General features: G+C 38.3%; 1 protein-coding gene across 2 annotated transcripts in view; it reads left to right on the top strand.

Moving 5' to 3' along the window:
* Nucleotides 1–68: 68 nt before the first annotated feature.
* Nucleotides 69–15,824, top strand: part of LOC146469379 (peroxisomal ATPase PEX1-like) — a 27,218-nt gene continuing 11,462 nt past the window's right edge. The window contains exons 1-11 of one of the 2 annotated variants that reach the window (XM_085123428.1): nucleotides 69–273; nucleotides 897–1,064; nucleotides 2,019–2,102; nucleotides 3,289–3,403; nucleotides 5,695–6,543; nucleotides 7,564–7,811; nucleotides 8,809–8,932; nucleotides 10,323–10,536; nucleotides 12,513–12,763; nucleotides 14,297–14,464; nucleotides 15,094–15,325. In XM_085123428.1, the coding sequence (XP_084979554.1) occupies nucleotides 172–273; nucleotides 897–1,064; nucleotides 2,019–2,102; nucleotides 3,289–3,403; nucleotides 5,695–6,543; nucleotides 7,564–7,811; nucleotides 8,809–8,932; nucleotides 10,323–10,536; nucleotides 12,513–12,763; nucleotides 14,297–14,464; nucleotides 15,094–15,325 (2,555 nt within the window). In that variant the 5' untranslated portion in view covers nucleotides 69–171. Of the gene's footprint in view, nucleotides 274–896; nucleotides 1,065–2,018; nucleotides 2,103–3,288; nucleotides 3,404–5,694; nucleotides 6,544–7,563; nucleotides 7,812–8,808; nucleotides 8,933–10,319; nucleotides 10,537–12,512; nucleotides 12,764–14,296; nucleotides 14,465–15,093; nucleotides 15,326–15,824 lie in introns of both variants that reach the window. The other variant, XM_085123427.1, reaches the window with a different exon arrangement.

Raw genomic sequence — 15,824 nt, 5'->3', positions numbered from 1 at the left:
CCACCACTGGTGCTCCGCCTTTTTGAATGCGGGGAAACCTGGGGACTAGTCACTGCGAACTTGAGCCTGCGATTCAGACAACAGCTGAAAATGGCGACCAAGTAGGTACATTTAGTCCTGGGCTGAGTGAACTTTTCAGTGGAAATCTGAAGCGTGGATGTTTAAGTTGAAATGAATCGGATGAGATCAGCTTGCCTTAGAACGAACTCGTCGAAAACCTGCTTTGTCAGCTTGTCTGGGGATCTCGCAGAGGCGATAGGATTAAGAATTCAGGTACGACTTGAGGCGCATTTTGCATAATACTAGCGTCGTTGCAGTCACTCGTTTTTTTACTCGAGTAAGTTCTAATTCGTCATAGGAAAAGCGCAAGGAAAAGTGCAACAACAGGATGTGTTACCACAATCTGTTTGTGAGTGGGGCTGGGGGGGGGGGGGGAGGGTGATGGTATACTCCATGTAGCCTAATTATTATGCACTACCCTTATTAAGTGTCGAGTAGTTTATGCTGGGGGTTATGAATTCACAGTATAAAATTTCATACCATCAGCCTCAAATTATACTTGTTGCAGTCACTTACTAAAGGGGTTTTGTTTTGGAGAGGTTCAAGCTTGTATTGTTTGATGACGAAAATTTTGGTATTTGGAAAAGTGGTTATATCGCAACCCTTAATTATTATAATTATGGTCAACCAAGGATTTTCAACTGTATTTTTCAAAGTTATGTCTTTGTAACATCTAATGGTCAACCCTGCTAGCAGAGATTTCACTTTGTTGTTTTTGTCACTTCTGTTTTCTTTCCACGAAAACAGAAACCTCTGCTAGCAGGGTGGTCCAGTCCTAACTCATTAAATTGTAACAAATATGTGATAAATAATCATTTTTCCCAAAACTGTATCAGGGTCAGCCCTTTGCTCTTCAACTACAGTGGGCAGATGGCAAAGCCTTCACCAGTTGGTCTGGTGAGGTGATTCGCAGTACGAAACATGATCCCTTGACTAGCACTTCATCTGTTATTCAACTTGGTAAAAAGTTTGCAGACTCACTTGGATTAGTCGAGGATCAACAGGTAACAGAACACCCAAATGCTTTTTAGTTTACCATGGGATTTAATGATTAAATGGCTGGTTAAATAAAAACCTGCACAAAAGCTGCTGTCAGGCCATTTTCTTGTAACTTTTCCTCGCAACTTTGTTGCAACGCAAGTTGCATGAACCGTTGCGCAGTGTAACATGCCGGAAATGAACATGTCTTTTTAATTCTTTTGATGCCGCAATCATCGTGAAAAGTAGAAGTCTGTTTTCTTTCTTATGACGATAACTGCAACAAAACCATTGTGAGACATTCATCTCAGGCTATGTTAGATACAAGGTGATGATTCTGACAACTTGTGTTGCAATGGCACAACCAAATTACAAGACAAGTTGCAAGAAAAATTGCACAGTGTAACAGAGCGTGAAAGAAATGAACAGGTGGAAACTGTAAAGTTATGACTTGCTTGCCATAGGTCAAATAAAGTATGGTAATAAACCTTCCCTTCCTTTTGTCATCATTATTGAATCTACTGATTGTTGATAGTAAAGTGGTGGTACTTTGTTTGGACTTTAAGCTTTATACCTTTCTCAGTTTTTATACTGGTTGGTGTTAGGACTAATTGAGGGTTTGGGATCTTAGGATCCTGTGAAGGATTTCTTCCAAGGACATCCCAAAATAATTATACTGTACAAGAATTTCATTTACAAATATTAAAAATGCATCAGTGTCTAAACTTGAAGGTTATTGAGAGTCGATACTAACGGGAATTCAAGACTACAAAAAAAAAAACTGATGGGGTGGAGGGATGATTTTCAGTGGGAGACATATGGAAGACACCCTAGCCCACTGCTATTTTGGTCAAAGAAATGGACAATTTGAAGCAGTTTTTATTTTTCTGCTTGAAGTCTAATGCAGTCCTTTTTTTAGACATGTATGTATTGGTTATTAAATTTTAAAGATCCTTGTTTTTACTGATTTGCCATTTTAGATCTTAGTTGAACCTGTCGTTAGTATCCTGTCATGCAACAGGATAAGTGTGGATCCAGTTAGTGCTAATGACTGGGAAATACTGGTGAGTTTACAGAAAACTTATAAATGATAATATTGTATAGTTAGAAATTTTTGTTATTTACAAAGAAATCATTGAGCTGCCACAACTTGCTCAACCTGGTCACGTAAGACATTTTGTACCAAAAAATTGAAAGACTTGATGCAATGATCTGTGAATTGAATTTAAAATTAATCTAAATCTATCATTTTGTGAGGTCAAGAATAATAAGAAAATATTGAGTCAAGTATCCCTCTTAAAAGAAAGAGGTTTTGTGATGACCAGCCAGTTTAATAAGGTTAATTCTCTTGCCTGCTGGTGGCAGCATATACCTGCCAAATGCGTGAGATTTTCGTCTCGTCATGACCAGGATTTCCGAAAACATCCCATCCACTTCCGAAGATTTCTGACAATTTTCTGAAGACTTCCGAACGTTGCCGAAAATGCGCGAAGATGTTTTAACAACCTTTGAACACTTCCAATTCGAACGGACAATTATTAGGACACAAAGTCAACATTAGCACCTTTTTGGGGGGAAACTGAATTGAATTTTTGTTGTTAATAATGTGTTAAAGAACAACTCGTCCGGATTTGTAAGTCAGGCATGAGAAATTGTCCTCCATGTGTAAGATCGATGTCTTAATAGTCCGCAGGCGTGAGACTAATGCATAATGCATGACAGGTGGCAGGTATATAACAGGGGGACAAGGAAGGGGGTAGTAGCAGTTGAAAGGCTGAGAGCATACATGTAACTGTCTTAGGTCCAATATTAGGGAGATTCTTCGTTTTTCTCAAGAGTGCCTGAGTTCTTGCAATTTAATCAATGAACATTGTTCTGTGTTGTTTTGCTCCAAAGCATCTGTTGTTCAACTTCTTCCTTTGATCTTTGTTTACTGACAATCTATTTTGGCCTAGTTGAAAAATCAAACAAACAAGAATTTGTCATAAAATTTGACACAAGGTCCAGGGTTATGCTTTCACTCCTTCAATATTATTGTAACCACTGTTAGATGGCATAACATGTTGAATGGTTTGGTCAGGACTGGTGAAATGTGCGGCCCTAAAAGTAAACAGCAAGGTAAAAATAATGTTTATTTTATTCTTTTGTGAGGGGAAGGAAAATGTCAGCTCCAAAAATTCTAATAGAACTGGTTTTAGTAGAAGGAAACTCTATTCAATGCTGTTATTGTTGTTGTTCATAATTTGTTAGGAACTTCATGCTGGGTATATTGAGACCCAGCTTCTGAACCAAGTAAGAGTAGTGTTCCCTGGCCAGCTACTGCCAATTTGGATTCAAAACAACATGTGTGTGGTAGTAAAAATTGGTAAGTTTGAATTGTTCCCATGTGAAATATATGCCCTAGTTGAACACTGATCCATGGTGTCTTTCACTGCTCACTTTATTAAAGTGCCCCTGGGACGAAAATTTCATTTTCCATCTTTTTGCATTTTCGTGTAGAATATGACCTTCTTACTCATGTTACCAGATTTCAATCCTTTACGGCGATTGGAAGTATTTTTTTAGCTTTTTATTCAAGATTTCACGGCCGCCATTACTTGGCCTTGTTCCGGATGTTAAGGCTCAAATTACAGGAAGTGATGTCATTGGCTCAACACGAAAAATTCCACATGGCTAATTTTCATATGGATTCTACTTCATAAACTGTATTCTGCTGTTATTTAGTTCGCAACAAGAGATATTTGAAAATAGTAAACAGCATTCTTCTTCATGTACAGACTACTTGTTTATGTTTTAAAATGGCTCAGATTAGAAAGATGCAAATTTCGTCATAGTAGCACTTTAAGCATGTGATCATTACTTTTAAAACACTTTTCTGTTGCATTAAGTTCTGCAACTTGGATGGCTAGGGTTTTTAATTGATAGCCATGTTAAGGACGGTGCCTACTAATTCCAAAGTATTTTTGTGCGGTTTATGACTATGCGGGAAAAGCAGATCTTAGCAAGGCCTATTGGAATCCAAAAAGAAAATTGGGGGTAACCACGCATTTTTCAGAGATAATAAAGCAACAATATCTCTAAAAAGCGCCAAAATATAAAGCAATGTATGGGATTTTTTCCTAAATTGAAGCTTAATTTTCTCTGAAAAATGCATGGTTACCCCCAATTTTCTTTTGAAATACCAAAGGCATTTGGTAAGTTCTGCTTTTTCCGTATAGTTTTAAACCGCGCAAAATTAACCCTGTATTAGTAGGCACCACCCATAGGAAACCTGAGTATCTCGCGATGCGCAGAACGTATGCGCAGTAACAATAGTAGGCACCGTCCTTAAATCACTCCTAGTCCAGTCCTGGCCCCTCCACTTTCTATCACGCAACTCACATGAGTTGCGTGACAGAGAGCAGAGGGGCCTAGCCTTGCTAGCATCAGTTTGCTGACCATAGATGTTGCTCCATTCTGAACCAATCAGAACTGCAAGCAAATACATGTCACGAGTGCTCACCAAGCACAGGAAATTTATGAATGTTAGCAATTCATGACAAGGTTCGGTTTTGCTTCTTGTTGGTTGAAAAGGTGGTGCAAGTTTTGCTAACTAGACACAGAATGCAGTAAATGGTTTCAAGTTAACCTTTTCTGAAATTGATTACCAAGACCAAATAGCCCAAACTACACTGAAGAATACAGGTCAGCGAAGAAAGCTTGTGGTCCAAAAACGACCTGAAAACAATATAAACTAGTACTTCATGTACACTGCATTTAAACACCCTTCACGTCAGTAAACAAAAGCAAAACCAAAGCAAACAAATTAAATTGACACTAAAATTGAAAACTACTTTTTTATTATCATAATACTTAGTTCTGATTGAAAAATATCAATACTCATTGTGGGTTGTTTCAACATGGCAGACCCATGCTTAAGACATGACATACACATTAAGGCCCGTTTAAACGGTTTCAACATTTGCTCCAACACACAGTTGTTGAACAAAACATCGGAGGCTTTTGAACAGGTTGTTTAACATTGTTTAAGCATACAAAAATGTCTTTAATTCAACATTGATTCAACATTTCCTTTGTTCTTGAAAATGTTGAATGGCATTGAAACCATGTGAACACTCTGTTCATTCAAATCTCACTTCTGCTTTGTAATTTGTCAGCCCTATACTTGTATGTTATCTTATCTACTGGGGTTCCCCTTTCCTCATCTACTACTGGTAAGTCCTGTTATTTGTTCCCTAATTTGAATTTGCTTGATGCTCAAATTTTGCTCAGTTGAATTGAAAAAAACAACATTAAATTTTCCATGGTTTTATTCAGGAGGTGCATTACAGCAATCATCTTGAGTTGGTAACAGAACCCATGAAAAATCATCATTGGCATCTGTGGATCTTGGGAGATCATGGATCTGTGCCGGGGTTAGAGCATCACCTGCTGTGGCTGTGCAGACCGATGCGGGACTATTAGACTCTGCCACAGGTGTTGCATGTGAAGGGGCATGGTGAAAGGCCATGAAAAAAATAGGCTCCTCTAAACTGGAACATATTACAGGTTGTGGTCTCAGTGCAAATCATCAAGAACCTTTACCAGACTTCAACAACCAAAACAGTGCCTTGCTATAAATATCACTATAAATTACTTAATGATCTTTTCTTTCAGTTGATCTTGAGCCTAATGCCAGTTGCGTGAGGCTTGACGAGTTCACAGAAGTGGTTGTATCACCAAAACTCAGACATTTCTCTCCATCAAAAGACCTCCAACAGAACTCCATTGCATCCACTAATCATGACATAACACAAGGAAGTAATGAAGTTGGTGGGATAGCAGATAGCAAGCAACAAACTTCATTAACAACTTCTCCTTCTGATCCCAGTGTTACTAATGCTAATAGTCAACTGTCTGCAACCGCTTCTAGTTTTGCCGCGTCAGATGAACATGTCAAAGGTGTTGATCATGGCTTGATTTCAAGACTTTCTGGTTATCTTCAAAATTTGCTTTATGGCATTGATGACGAAAGTTGTGGTGGTGAAAATCAGACTTCATTTACTCGGAAAGAAATCCCCTCACGTGAAGAAAACTTGAGAACTTCCGAGTCATCTTTGGACAGTACTCCAAAACTTGGTAACAATGTTCTCAAAGAAACTGAATTTGAAATGTGCTTGAGAGTACAACCAGAGCTTACAATGGACAGTATTGAGTCAGATAAAATGCATCTTTCAAAATCAATATGTATGAATTATTATTCCTTACAGCCTTCAGCAGTGTTTGTGGACTTTGCTTCATTGCCGCCACTGGTTTTAAAATCATGGACTTGTAATTTGGAATCATTTCCACCATCTGACGGAACAATGGTAAAAGCTGTACAAATAAGTAAATTGCTGTCTCCAATGGAAAGGGCTGCCTTGTTCTCAAGTAGCACGACAATAAACAGCCATGAAAATGTCGTTTCTAGAACACAGGATCCTACTCCGAACAGTGACACTGAAGCCACAAACAGTTCTAGTCAAGGTAAGCAATCCTGAGTAAGTTGGAATACAGTCAAGCAGTTGACAGAAAAAAAAAATTATCTTAAGACATACTTCTGCAAATAATATTATGACTTGACTGCCATTTCAGGGTTCAGCCATTAACAGCAGTAATGTTGTAATTAGTACTGAATACCTACATTGTAATTTTGATAAGGAATGACTTAAGCTTAATTAGAACATTTCAAGTTTAAAAAATGATTTTGTTTATTAAGTCATGTTTTGGAACTACAAGCATGTATAATCAGGAAGTACAGGAAATTGTACGACCTCAAGTCAGGTGAGGAGCTGGCCCGGTATGAAGGTCCAATGTGAAATTTTAGGTTGATGTTTTGTCTTAAACACAACCAAACCACAGGGACAAAATGGACCTACAGTCAAGTTAGTTTCTAAAATGAGCACATGACAAAAATGACCGCAATCCAAAGAAAATAGGAAAAAAAATAAAATGTGACATTTGGATTTTTTTCTGTTTTCTTTCAATTGCTCTAATTTTTGGCACATGGCCTAGGACAGTTGATTTGAGGAACTCTGGTGCATTATTTTTACAGACTTTGGTCATATCTTTTAATTAATAAAAAACCAAAAATCTAGTACTTAAAATTTGACACAAGGTTTTTGACACCTGTATGCCCCCAGTCCTTCAATTTGTGATTTATAGGCATAAGTGATCAAGGCTGCTGCCTAAAAGGAGCCCGGTAGCCTAAGGCACCCATGAAAATACTCGGGGTGCCTAAATTTTTTGCAGCAGCACCTAACACTTTACACGTTGGGCTCCTAACTTCCTAATTTGTCATGTTTGGCTTCGCTTTCTGTTTCCATGGAAATATTGTGACAGGAACTTCTACGGATCCAGAGTACAAGTTAGGATTAATGATTAAAAATTATTGTACTGCTTTTGTCTTTGACCAATTAGAATTGATTAATTTTGTTGCGTGTGCAACAACACTAGAAACGGACAACTTTTCACCCTTTAAGTACACTGAACTTAGTTTTTTTTTAGAACCAGCTGGTGAGTCATCCATCGATACACCTTTACCTGGCTGTATTGTTACCATGGTGATGACAAGTAGCAAAAGTGAACTTGTAACGGCAAAGCATGTTTTACCAGGCCATATTGGAATGTCCAGAGATTTGTGCCATCTACTTGGTATGAAGGATCTATCATTAGTTAAAGTGCAGAGTGTATCTTATGGTCCGTCAGACATCAAAGGAATTATCCTGCATCCTCATGATGATACTGACCAGAAGGTTAAGTATAAAACATATAAAATTAATATTAAGACTGTGGACATGAATCTTATGTGCATTTTTCTGAGGCTTCTTTTAATTATTATATAGACACAAGTGTTTCACTGGAAAAATCATACACCAACATCCGGGACCCAAGTGGCGTATTTTCCATATCCTCGCTAGTGAGGATATTGATGACGTCATTTCCCACTTTTTCACAGTTGTTTATGCAAACAGTCGGTAAAAAATGGCAAGGGATAGATTTGTCCATATAATAAAAAGAAAATTACATGATGGCTTGAAGATATGAATTTTATTTTCTTAATGTGTTAAAAACAATATTTTACCACTCGAAAATATATTCATATCTTTGCACTGCCCTGTAATATCCTCTTCATATTTAAAGCCTTTTGGTAGACTACATGTAGCCTACTAGGCTGACAGGGCCCTCTCATGAAAGGCAGCATAGTAGTTCGGATGGCTTAGGTCTTTACAAGATTCCTGAAGATTTAGGAGAATTCCTGGTTGTCACAGCAACAAATGCACCACTTTAGTACATATGACCATTTAATCACTTTTTCGAGGAAAATTGTTACCCCTCCTACCAACATCTTGGCAGTGTATTGCCAAATGACAAAATAATAATAAATAACAAAATTTTAGTCAGTGTTCAAAGGTAAGATAATCAAGTCCACTGATCTTGATGGTCTTATAATAAGCTTTCCGGTGACTTGTGGCTCTGGGGTAAGAGTGAAAAATGGAAGGGGTGGGGGGGGGGGGGGAGTTCTCATCCTAATTTCTCACATTCAAAAAGTCAAACCCCTGCAAGGAAAAACTTGGCTCACTGGCTAGAACACAATGGGTTACAAACATTCATATTTTGGTTTCTGCCACACCAAGAAACACTCATAGAACTTCTACTGCAAATTGTAAAAGTAATCTTGAAACTGTTCCTTCTAGCAAAATGATTGTCTTCAGTGCAACCTGCATCTAAGATATGTTTTGTTTTGTTCAGCTTCAGGACATTTCAGCTGACACTGTGTTGGAAGCTTTCCAAGCGTGGATAAGTTCTGTTTGTAGTGCAGAGGTTCCCCTTGTGCTTTGTAGTGGGATGCTGTTGACCTTTGATGTACCTCAAGGTAGGCAGTGGGGCAATGATATGATTTTGTGAGAGAGGATCACTTGAGCAGTTAGATAGAAAGCCTTTGTTAGAAAAATTTCAGACTTGAGTCAGACTCAAATTGGTGATTTAAAAATCTCCAGCAATGGCCTTGTCCTTGCAGCTGACTTTACAAGCCAGCTGGAAAGCTCACAATATTGGCCAACTCTGATTTGCAGTTTGCTTCTGTCAGTTGATATCTTAGCTGATTTAAAGCACTGCACTGATACAATGTACACAACTTGTCATGGATTCCAGACTGATTCAAGCCTGTAATTTTTGTCATGGTTCAATCCTTCTCCACTGCTGATGTTGCTAAGCTTAAATACTGAGTAGTGTTTTCATTTTCTACTTCTCTTGACTACAGATTTATCTAATTTTTTACATGTGGCCTGTGGAATGTGACCTGTCCCTTGTGACCTTAAGTTTGCTCTTTCCTCACAAAGTGTCTAAGGGCTCCAGGGCTCCAAGATGGAAAATCAGGTCTCAGGGGTGTGTCTCGAAAACAAAGACCTCTAAAACGAAGACCCTAAGACCCCAACAACTCCAAAACGAAGACCCCCAAAATTTCCCAGTATAAGTACAAAAAAAAATGAAATGGCAAAAAATACATTATTTCATACCTCAAGTGAAATTTAATTCCTTTCTGTGGTCCTACCATGGTTATCCGCCATCTTGAGCTGAGTAACCGTGTTCCCATGGAATACTGACCAGAAGTGCGTTTCCCGCTCCACTGGACTGGAAGCGCGTTTCCAAACGTCTCAGTTGCGCTGCTGGGTTTTTATTTAGTTACCTACTGGCAAAAGAAACAAGTGTTAAATTCCTCCTTCTCGGAATTACAACCACACGATCTTGAGAGCAAAAGAAATAAAGCTAAGGCTTTCTACTATGAAAGTTGCTGTCAGTAATGATTTTGAGGTTCTTCAATCTCGAGTGTCGATTCCTATTTTTAACAAAGCCCAGATATAAATTTTTGGTGGGTTACAGGACTCCAAAGATCTCCCCACCCCTCCCTCCCCCACCTTTTTTGGGACCCTGGTTTTTCCTCTGTCCTTTACTGAGGAACACATGACAGTCAGGATAAATGTAAGTCACACCCAATGCTTGCAGCCTTATTCTGCAAAGTCTATTTAAGTACAGTTGTTGTTGTTGTTGTTGTTTAAGTACAGTACAGTCCTTGGTTTAAGTTTCATTTGTTATTGTTTCAAACTCATTATCATACCTTTAAAATACCCAAGAACAATAGGAAGATAAGTTTAAAGCAAGCCTAGGATAAATTTGAACCACAATTCAGTCATGTAGAATCCATTTATAATCTATAAGGTGCATGGGACTCGATATTACTTTAATACTTGTTTTGTTTGCAGTAGGTCATCCCCTTCAGTTTATGGTCACAGTGTTGAGTCATCAGCAAACCTCCAGCTCAACAGATAGCCCGCCATATTATCACCTTAAACCTGACTCACTTAAGAATGTGACAGTTGTCATTGGAACACCCTCAAAACTATTGAAGAGTCCTGATCAAGCAGTGACCACTCAAGACAGCAAGCCATTTTGCCTCAAGCACAGGATTGCAGATCTAGGGTAAGAACGTAATTGTGTATGTACAATAAATACTAAAGCTGTACATTATTGCATTTAACATAAAAAGAATGCACTCCTAGGGCCTGTTCCAAACATCATGCTACTGCCGTGCCGAACTTAAATCAGTTTGACTCGGCAGTAGCACAGCAGTGGTTTCAAACGTCGCATTTAATTCAGTCGCACCAAATTCTAAAATATAGAAATGCGTAGAACGAACAAATTAACCCAAAATACATTAAAATAATGTAAGAATCTAGTTCGGCATGGCAATAGCACACTATATAAAACCAAGTCTCGCTACTGCCGTGCTACTGCCATGCTTAATAGTCGTGCTGAACTTAATTCAGCCTGCCGAACTAAATGGTATTAAATGTCATGCTACTGCCGCTTTTTTAAGTCCAATTAAATTCCTGAATTTAGTTTGGCACGGCAGTAGCGCAACATTTGGAACAGGCCTAATGCAGATTGGAGTCAAGAGTGTATGGGACTGGCAATGTCGATTGAATCAATGAATGGATCTTAGGATGCATATCTGGCTTCCCCTGCATATTTTGTAGGGGCGGATGACATCATCACCAACTTGGCAAAGGAGAGAGAGCCTGAGATGGAGATCATTGAAATCACTCCCTAATCTTTGATTATTACTAGTTATAAAAATTATTAATAATACTTTTAATAATTATATGTATTATATACCATGTGCTGATCATCCCCACTGACACAGCATCGTAGTTTCTTTAGAAAGTAATCTCCTTATCCAGGTTGAGCCAAATCCTGACTGAAAAGGCTGTGTGGACCTGTGCATTTTGTCTGTTCAGTATTTAATTTAACGTTAACCTGCAATATTATTAGGTCTAGTTTTAGCAGTGCTCTTATATCCTCTTATTTGGCCACTTGTTCCATTTCCTTTTCCAAGCAAAACAAAAAATAATAGAGTCTGATTGCTGGGTTAATTCAACATTTACCAAGTCATAATATTTGCCACAACGTCTTTGTACAGTATATATTTTTGCCTTAAAATCAATCATGCAGTATTTAAATTAATAGTGGTTTGAGGAATGGTCAATCTGACACGAGAATGTGTCTCTTGCCCTCTACTCAAGCTAGATTTCTTAAGTAGAGTTTTGAATTTTTTATTCAGAGACTAAAAACATTTAAGGTCATTCCCCTGTTTTGCAGTGCGCAACTCTACTGCGCACAATGACAAAATAAGAAATTTACGTTCATTTCTAGCTAACTACTGAGTATCACTCAATCTGACTTGCATCTAACAACAAAATTCTTAATTTGCATTTTGCGCGGAAATTAAGGTGTTTTCATAAGACTCGCCCCAGTCCCTTCGCGGAGAAACCAGTTTTGAAGCTCGATTTACCACTGCTTTGTGAAATATCTGCAAAACCAACCCGGTGAACCTATTTTCTCTTTTCAGATTTCTAACCACAATATCGTTTACTAACTACCGTGAAAATTTAAGGAAAATCCTAGTGTTAGAAATATCAAATTTTCCACCTAATATCTAGCCAATGGACATTTTGGTCTAGCTTCAGAAGTAAGGAATTAGATTATTTTGTTGAATATCTCAGTAGTACTGGTTAGGAATAGTTTTCACACAGATTTCACATTGAAAATGATTTATGAACAAGGAAAAATTTCTATGAAATGAGCCGTTAACTGTTCTCTTCAGAAAATAATTCCTGTTTTTGGCAAATGCTCTATTATAGTCCTTTTTGTCTAAACATGCAGAAATTAACATATTTCAATGCTTCGTTGCTGAAGAACAAGTATGGGGACCCCCTCTTTTTATTTCATTTTTGTAGTTTACATATAGCGAACCACACATGGGCAAAGTTTGGAAAAAATCTGAGTGTAGGTTCTATTTTAGGGGAATGACCTTAAGAACCCTTTTAAAAACTAATTAGAGAGCGTTTGAATTAGTCTAAGACTTGCAACTGACAATCCAATCATTCTTTGTCTAGTGGTGTAACAGACATCTTTCATAAATGCCTGGATCATACCTTATCTGCATTAGGACAGAGACCTCTGGCCAATTCTCTTGGAGGTAACATCATCACAGGTTTACGGAATGGTGCATTGTTGATCTGTGGCAGTGGTTCAGGAGCTGGGATTGGCTGCGGCAAGACAGCTCTTGCTCATGCAGTGTGTCATCAACTTCATCAGTGGCCCGTCTGTGCACATGTGACAATAGTGGACTGTATTCCGTTCAGAGGTTAGTGATAATCTTTTTCTCTCTGGATTCAGAAGCCGTTTGTTGTGTAAATATGTGGATTTAACTTTTTGATTATGTTGACTGAACATTAAGAATGAAGACATGGAAGATAATATGATCAATAATATTATCCTTATTTATGGTCAAGGAAGTTGACAAGCCACCCTACTTCCCCTCCCAGAAATAATGAATAGTTCCTTACCTAGCAAGTGAAAGCTGTTGAACAGGAATTCCCTTATACATGTACCGGTAGTACTATTATGCTATACAAGGTGGTTCTTACTTTTGGGTTTTTGGCGTCTGTGAATGAAACCCTGACAAGTAACCACCTTTCCTATGACGCTAAAATGCTGTGAAGGAAAGTTCACTTTTAGCATTGTGGGTGGGTCAAATACATGTAGGAGAAGACATGAATGGTTTTATGCAAGGCTACCTAATGGTGAATGCATTTTTTGCCTTGGAAATGTTCTATGTACCGGTAAGCTCTACTTTGGTACAGAGACTGGTTATCACGTAAGAAACTTATTATAATTTTGCATATTAGGTTTTTGAGCAAAATTCTTTTTTCTAATAAACAAGAAATAGCTGATTACTTCTAATAACCCTTCAATCCCTAAGAGTGCCAATTGGCACTTAAGGCCATAACTCTGTCAATATTTGACAGATTTCTATGAATTTTTGACCTTAAGATGGTCTTGTGAAGATCTACTCGTTAAAAGGAAAAAGTCTTTACCCCCTCCCATATGTGATATGGTTGACCAACCCCATAACTTTTCAACTTTTTCCCCCTAGAAGTTGTGGGTCTGGAGACAGCTCTCACATTAATGAAGATGTTGAGAACTGCAAAATAAGGGTGATTTTCCACTGGCTGAGTGAAACGAAAAAAGTGGAAAATGTTTTTCTCACACACCGCTGGGGGCCTGGGGATGGGTTTAGGTCATGTGACATGTAAGGGCGGGCAGTTGTTTTTTGTTGACCGCCATTGTTGACCTTCCCACCCACCCACCCTAGAGTTTTTCAGTTGTTCAATTCACTTCTAAACGAGTTAAGATTTTGTTTGATTTTTAGCAAGTTCATGCTTTGACCTTCCATGTATACATGTACTTGTATATTTTGTGAAGCTGTTATTGTTATTGTGTGAATAAAGTCAGGCTTGCGGTGGTCGGCTTGACATGGCTCCCAGCAGTGTGTGTCTGAGAAGCTATAGTTTAGGGGTATACCTAATATACACAAGGATTGGGATGTTTTTGAACTATTAAATTTTAAGGCCATTTATCTCAAAGCCACAACTTTTCTCATTCATAATTATATCAGTTATGAAATACACTCATGAGTAGCTTTAAAATGGTACATGTATATCATACATGACATTGAGTTTGTAGTCTTGAATCTGGAGAAAATGTCCTTTTGCCTTAGGGGTTAAAGGTTTAACTTCTTAAATTTAAGGCAAAAAAAGTTACTATTAAATAGTGATCTGCCCTTGCATGAAACCCTTCGCAAGTGTTTCATTTTGTTTCATTTTTTTCGTGGTAGGAAAACGAGTTGATGCCATTCAAAAACAGTGGCAACAGCTGTTTGTTGAGGCTGCGTGGCATCAACCCTCTGTTATCCTGTTTGATGATTTGGATCAAATTGTGTCAGCTCCAAGTGCACTGCAAGAGATGGGTGGAGAAGCTCTGTACAAACGTCGACTTGCTCAAGGTGACAGTTCAGTCAATCAGCCTATCGAACTGTCGGTCACACATATCATTTGTTTGTTTGTCAAATTGTTCATTTTGTTTATTCATTCCTTTGTTTGTTTTTTCAATCTTTGGTTTATTTTGCTCTTTCATTCATTCATCCATTCATAGTTTGCTAATAATTATTATTACAAGACTTGTATCTCTGTTTGTATCTCTATTTTACTTTACCTCCTACTAATGTGGGCAAGGTTTGATTCCTGGACTTGGCCTCATCTGTGGGTTGAGTTTGTTGTTGGTTCTTGTCCTTGCCCTGAGAGGTTTTTCTCTGGGTACTCCGGTTTTCCCCTCTCCTCAAAAACCAACACCATTTTTTATCAGACACCACTTTATTGACTCCCCTTCAATATGGATACCTCATTACTCTTGACAGTTTTCTTCCAATTCTCTAAATTAACCATCTAACATAACACCTACACTGTAGTTAATGTTACCATGGACATATTTTCTGAAATTTCTGTAGTAAATAATTATAATGCAGGAGTAAATTGACTGTCCAAAAAATGGTTGGTGGCAGATAGTAGTTAGTTCACAAAAACCTATTTAACTAAAATATCATTTCATTTATTATCCTCTTAATTCTGTCACCAGTATTCAAGGAGCTCATTGCCACAGAGATTGACAACAATAGCAGAGTTGTTGTCATAGCAACCAGCAAATCCCATGATTCACTGCACCCTTCACTACTGACATCAAGAGGATGTCATCTGTTTTGTTGCTGTGTAGAGCTTCACCCACCAGATGCTAGTCAGAGACAAGAGATCTTATGTGCAATGATAAACAAGAGATTTCCTCAGGAAGATCCTCAGGGATTAGAACTTAGGTAAAGCAATTTGGCAAACTGCTGTGATGCATAGTCTCCTTCGCGGCCGTTATTAGGGTCTTCCACAACGCTCCTCCCCACTAAGGGAGGAACGTTGCGTGACGACCCTAATAACGGCTGCGAAGGAGACTATATGATGCATGGATGTCACTAAGAACCAGATACATGTACCAGCGAATTTCACTGTTTGTCTAAAAGAGATGCTATCATCGGCTGAAATTTCAACAGAATACAAATGCTCGAGGTTAACCTCAGCAGGTTCATTAATAGACCCAGCTGACTCTTTTTTACTGTGCAGCTTTACAATAATTATTATTGTAAAGCTGCACAGTACAAAAGAGTCAGCTGGGTCTATTAACGAACCTGTTGAGGTTTTTGTAGCTACATCACTGGTGATGTCAGAACAAGAAGCCCTGGGAAAAGCATGCACCATGCCAAAGGCTAACAAACAGTGGTCTCCACAACACCAAGAAAAATTCATAGGAATCATCCCAGACAG

Source organism: Pavona decussata, unplaced genomic scaffold (genome assembly GCF_977016875.1).
Source record: "Pavona decussata unplaced genomic scaffold, jaPavDecu1.1 SCAFFOLD_124, whole genome shotgun sequence".
NCBI classification, from domain to species: Eukaryota; Metazoa; Cnidaria; class Anthozoa; order Scleractinia; family Agariciidae; genus Pavona; species Pavona decussata.
The sequence above is the reverse complement of the archived record's forward strand: the minus strand, read 5'-3'. Positions and strand labels throughout refer to the sequence as shown.